General features: G+C 48.9%; 1 protein-coding gene across 1 annotated transcript in view; it reads left to right on the top strand.

Annotated features, from left to right (window-relative positions):
• The first annotated feature begins 587 nt into the window (after positions 1 to 587).
• The window catches only part of myo10l1 (myosin X, like 1), a 61,048-nt gene continuing 58,338 nt past the window's right edge, over positions 588 to 3,297 (top strand). The window contains exon 1 of the mRNA XM_056295407.1: positions 588 to 788. Within this exon, the coding sequence (XP_056151382.1) occupies positions 588 to 788 (201 nt within the window). The remainder of the gene's footprint in view (positions 789 to 3,297) is intronic.

The following is a 3,297-nucleotide window of genomic DNA, read 5'->3' as shown; positions in this document are numbered from 1 at the left end:
GAAATATTCCAGGAAAACACCCAAGTACCACAAAAAAATTAAAAAGGAATGCCCTTTAAGCATATCCCACTGGAAACGTAAACTAGATCCACTTCATCTGTGTGAAAGATATGATCGCATGGCCTCCCCCAACACATGGCCGTGTGTGAGTCTCTGCACTCTCGTATGGAAATGTTTTGATGATGAAGATGAAGACGTCTTGTCAGCGCTTGTATTGAAAAGACGCCATTTTAGAATCAATTGGTTAGAGTTGGGATGAAGGCTTCAGCGTCTATCAGTAACTTTAGTGAGCGGGGAATTTCAACTTTAATCCCTCTCACTGACAGATGTGACTCATATGGGCCAGGTGACACACACACACACACACACACACACACACACACACACACACACACACACACACACACACACACACACACACACACACACACAAGCTGATAGTTTCCTGCCAACCACCATAATCTGTTGAAAGCATCCCCGTCATGATTACATTTTCACCTTTAATGGAGACTCACTGATGCGGTTCAGGCCCACAGCCCTGCCACGGCACTGCCACGGCCCTGCCACGGCCCTGCCACGGCCCTATCATGGCCGTGCCACAGCCCTGCCACGGGCCTGCCCCGGCTCTGCCACGGGCCTGCCACGGCCCTGCCACGGCCTTACCACGGCCCTGCCACGGCCCTGCCACAGCCCTGCCACAGGCCAGACGAAGGCTCAACAGGATGAATCAGAGCGCACCATTGGAAAAGAGCAAAAATAACACAAAGATCAAGCACAACAAGGCTATGGTTACTTTGAAGACTGGTACAGCCCCTGGCAACAAATGGACAGACTCCTGGTCAGCCTCCGGGACCCCCATACACCCATATATGCCTAATCATCATCCTATATCTTATGATTTTGGCTCGGGCTCCACCCCAGCCTCCACCCTCTTACACCACTCTATTACCATACTACCTCCAATCACTAAAATCAATAAGAATAACTGGGCATGGGCATCTGGGTGGTATGGCATTCTATTCCGTTGCCTATCAACACGGGAGTCGCTGGTTCAAATCCCTGTCTTGCCCCCGGCTTGGTCGGGCGTCCCTACAGACACAATTGGCCTTGTCTGCGGGTGGGAAGCCGGATGTGGGTATGTGTCCTAGTTGCCTACTGTGCAGCCCACACCTGGAGAAAGCGAAAATTGACACTCGTCATTTGACACACCTTGTTAGTTTATGCTTCTATGGCGCACTGCAGGTGGGAAATTTGCCTCAAATATATCATTTGCTGCAGGAGAAACCAACAAGAATCCATTATGGCCTGGGAGACTTACAAGAACCCCTCCATGGAGGAGCACCACCTCCTCCTCCTCCTCCTCCTCACCTGATTGGCTGTCCCGTCACCTTGACACCATCAGCCATATTCACCATCACGCCTGCCAATGAAGTCCTGTATTAAAGTACACTGAGTAAGGCTGACATTTGGGGGTGGGGAACGTGGGGTTGGAGGATAAGGTGAGGGTCACATTGGAGGACTAGCCGTACACTGATGTAAAATTGCAATCGCTGAAAATGTCAAGCAATTCAGCATCCCTCTCATTAGTTTTTTTGAGAGATGCTGAGGTACCAAAAGTGTCCGTAAAACAGGAAGGGGGACATGAAGAACACAGTGTATGAGAGAGATGAAGGGAGGCCTTCACAACAGCGGCGGGACTCGGGTGAATATCTCCGCACAACAGCATTGTTGTGTGTCTCGAACATGTGTCAGTGTACTCAGTGGTGCTTTTTTTATGGGCTTTGCAGATGTGGTTAACGAGGTAGCCACAGCACTTAGTGAAGGGGTTAAATCACTGGGACAGATGCACACACACACACACACACACACACACACACACACACACACACACACACATGCACCTTTAGTCCCTAGAGATTCTCCCTAGCCCACACCCTCCCCCTTTTTCCTATCGCTTTAGCCCCTCATCCATTAGCTGATGTCTGCTCAGCTGTTACTATCATCATTTATTCATTGTCATTTCTCTCTCTTTCTCTCTCTCTCTCCTTTCTCTCCCTCATCAACTCTGCTCTATCTGTTCCCCTTATACCCTGTTTTCACACTCCGCTCCACTCCTCATCTTAGAGGATGACGGCCAGGCTGGCAGAGAGACGTGTCACCGTTGCTGTGGTTCCTGTGGCATCTCTCTCCATCACTCATCAACCTTCTCCTCTTCATCGTTGGCTTCTCTGTCTTCTTCCTTTTTCATTTTCCATCTCTCTTCCTTTCTGAAGCGTCTTTTCGCCTGTCTTTAGTCATACCTGTCTGCTAAGAAAGCTCTTGTCCTCGTCTTTCCAACTGAGATGGATGGTTCACATTGATTGTGTCTGCATGAAATTCATAAAGGTAACGTTAGACGCTGCAGTAGATCATGCCTTGATGACTCAGTGGGTGTCTGAACGGGTGAATATGTGTGGTGATGTGCATCTGTCATGTGTGTGTGTGTGGGTTTGTGTGTGCAAGATTGCATGCACGTGCATGTAACAGAGCTGATAAGTGCAGTAGATTGGCTGGTAAATGCTGTGCGTGCATGCAGACACCAGTCATATGATGGGGTCTGGGTGACTGGTGGAGCGTGAGCGTCACTCATTGGGTGGACATCGTCTGCAGGGCAATGCCTCAATCAAATGGCATGGGTTTCCATCAGCCAACTGGAAAAAAATGCCTTAATTGCTCATTTCACACACACACACACACACACACACACACACACACACACACACACGCACGCACGCACGCACGCACGCACGCACGCACGCACACACACACACACACACACACACACACACACACACACACACACACACACACACACACACTCTTTCATGTTCAAAAACACAAGTTGGACTACATTTTATCTTCTCTCTGCTCTTTTGATTTCCTCTGTGCTGTATCATTATATGAGAAAACCCCTTCACCATCAGAGGAACACATCCAGGTGGAGGAAAGCTTTGATATGTGATCACTGCCATAAAACAGCACAGACGCAATTTGGCTTTGACTTTGACCTGGTATGTGTTGGGGTTTTCCCCATACCATCGTTTGATTCCTGTTAATTATTTCCCCGGTGCTGAAAATATCAACCTCCTTCATTACCTCAAAGAGCACGTTATACTCTCTTCATAACCACGAGACCGATGCTCTATTCTTTCTTCCGTGGGTCAGTGATGCTATCTTTCAGGTGGCTGGAGTTTAGGGATCAGGGGTCAGGGGTTAAGGGTCATTGTTGGGCGCGAGGTGATGATTGAGGTTGATTGA

The sequence above is a fragment of the Lampris incognitus genome, chromosome 16, assembly GCF_029633865.1.
Source record: "Lampris incognitus isolate fLamInc1 chromosome 16, fLamInc1.hap2, whole genome shotgun sequence".
Taxonomy (NCBI): Eukaryota; Metazoa; Chordata; class Actinopteri; order Lampriformes; family Lampridae; genus Lampris; species Lampris incognitus.
This window is presented reverse-complemented; position numbering and strand designations above follow the sequence as displayed.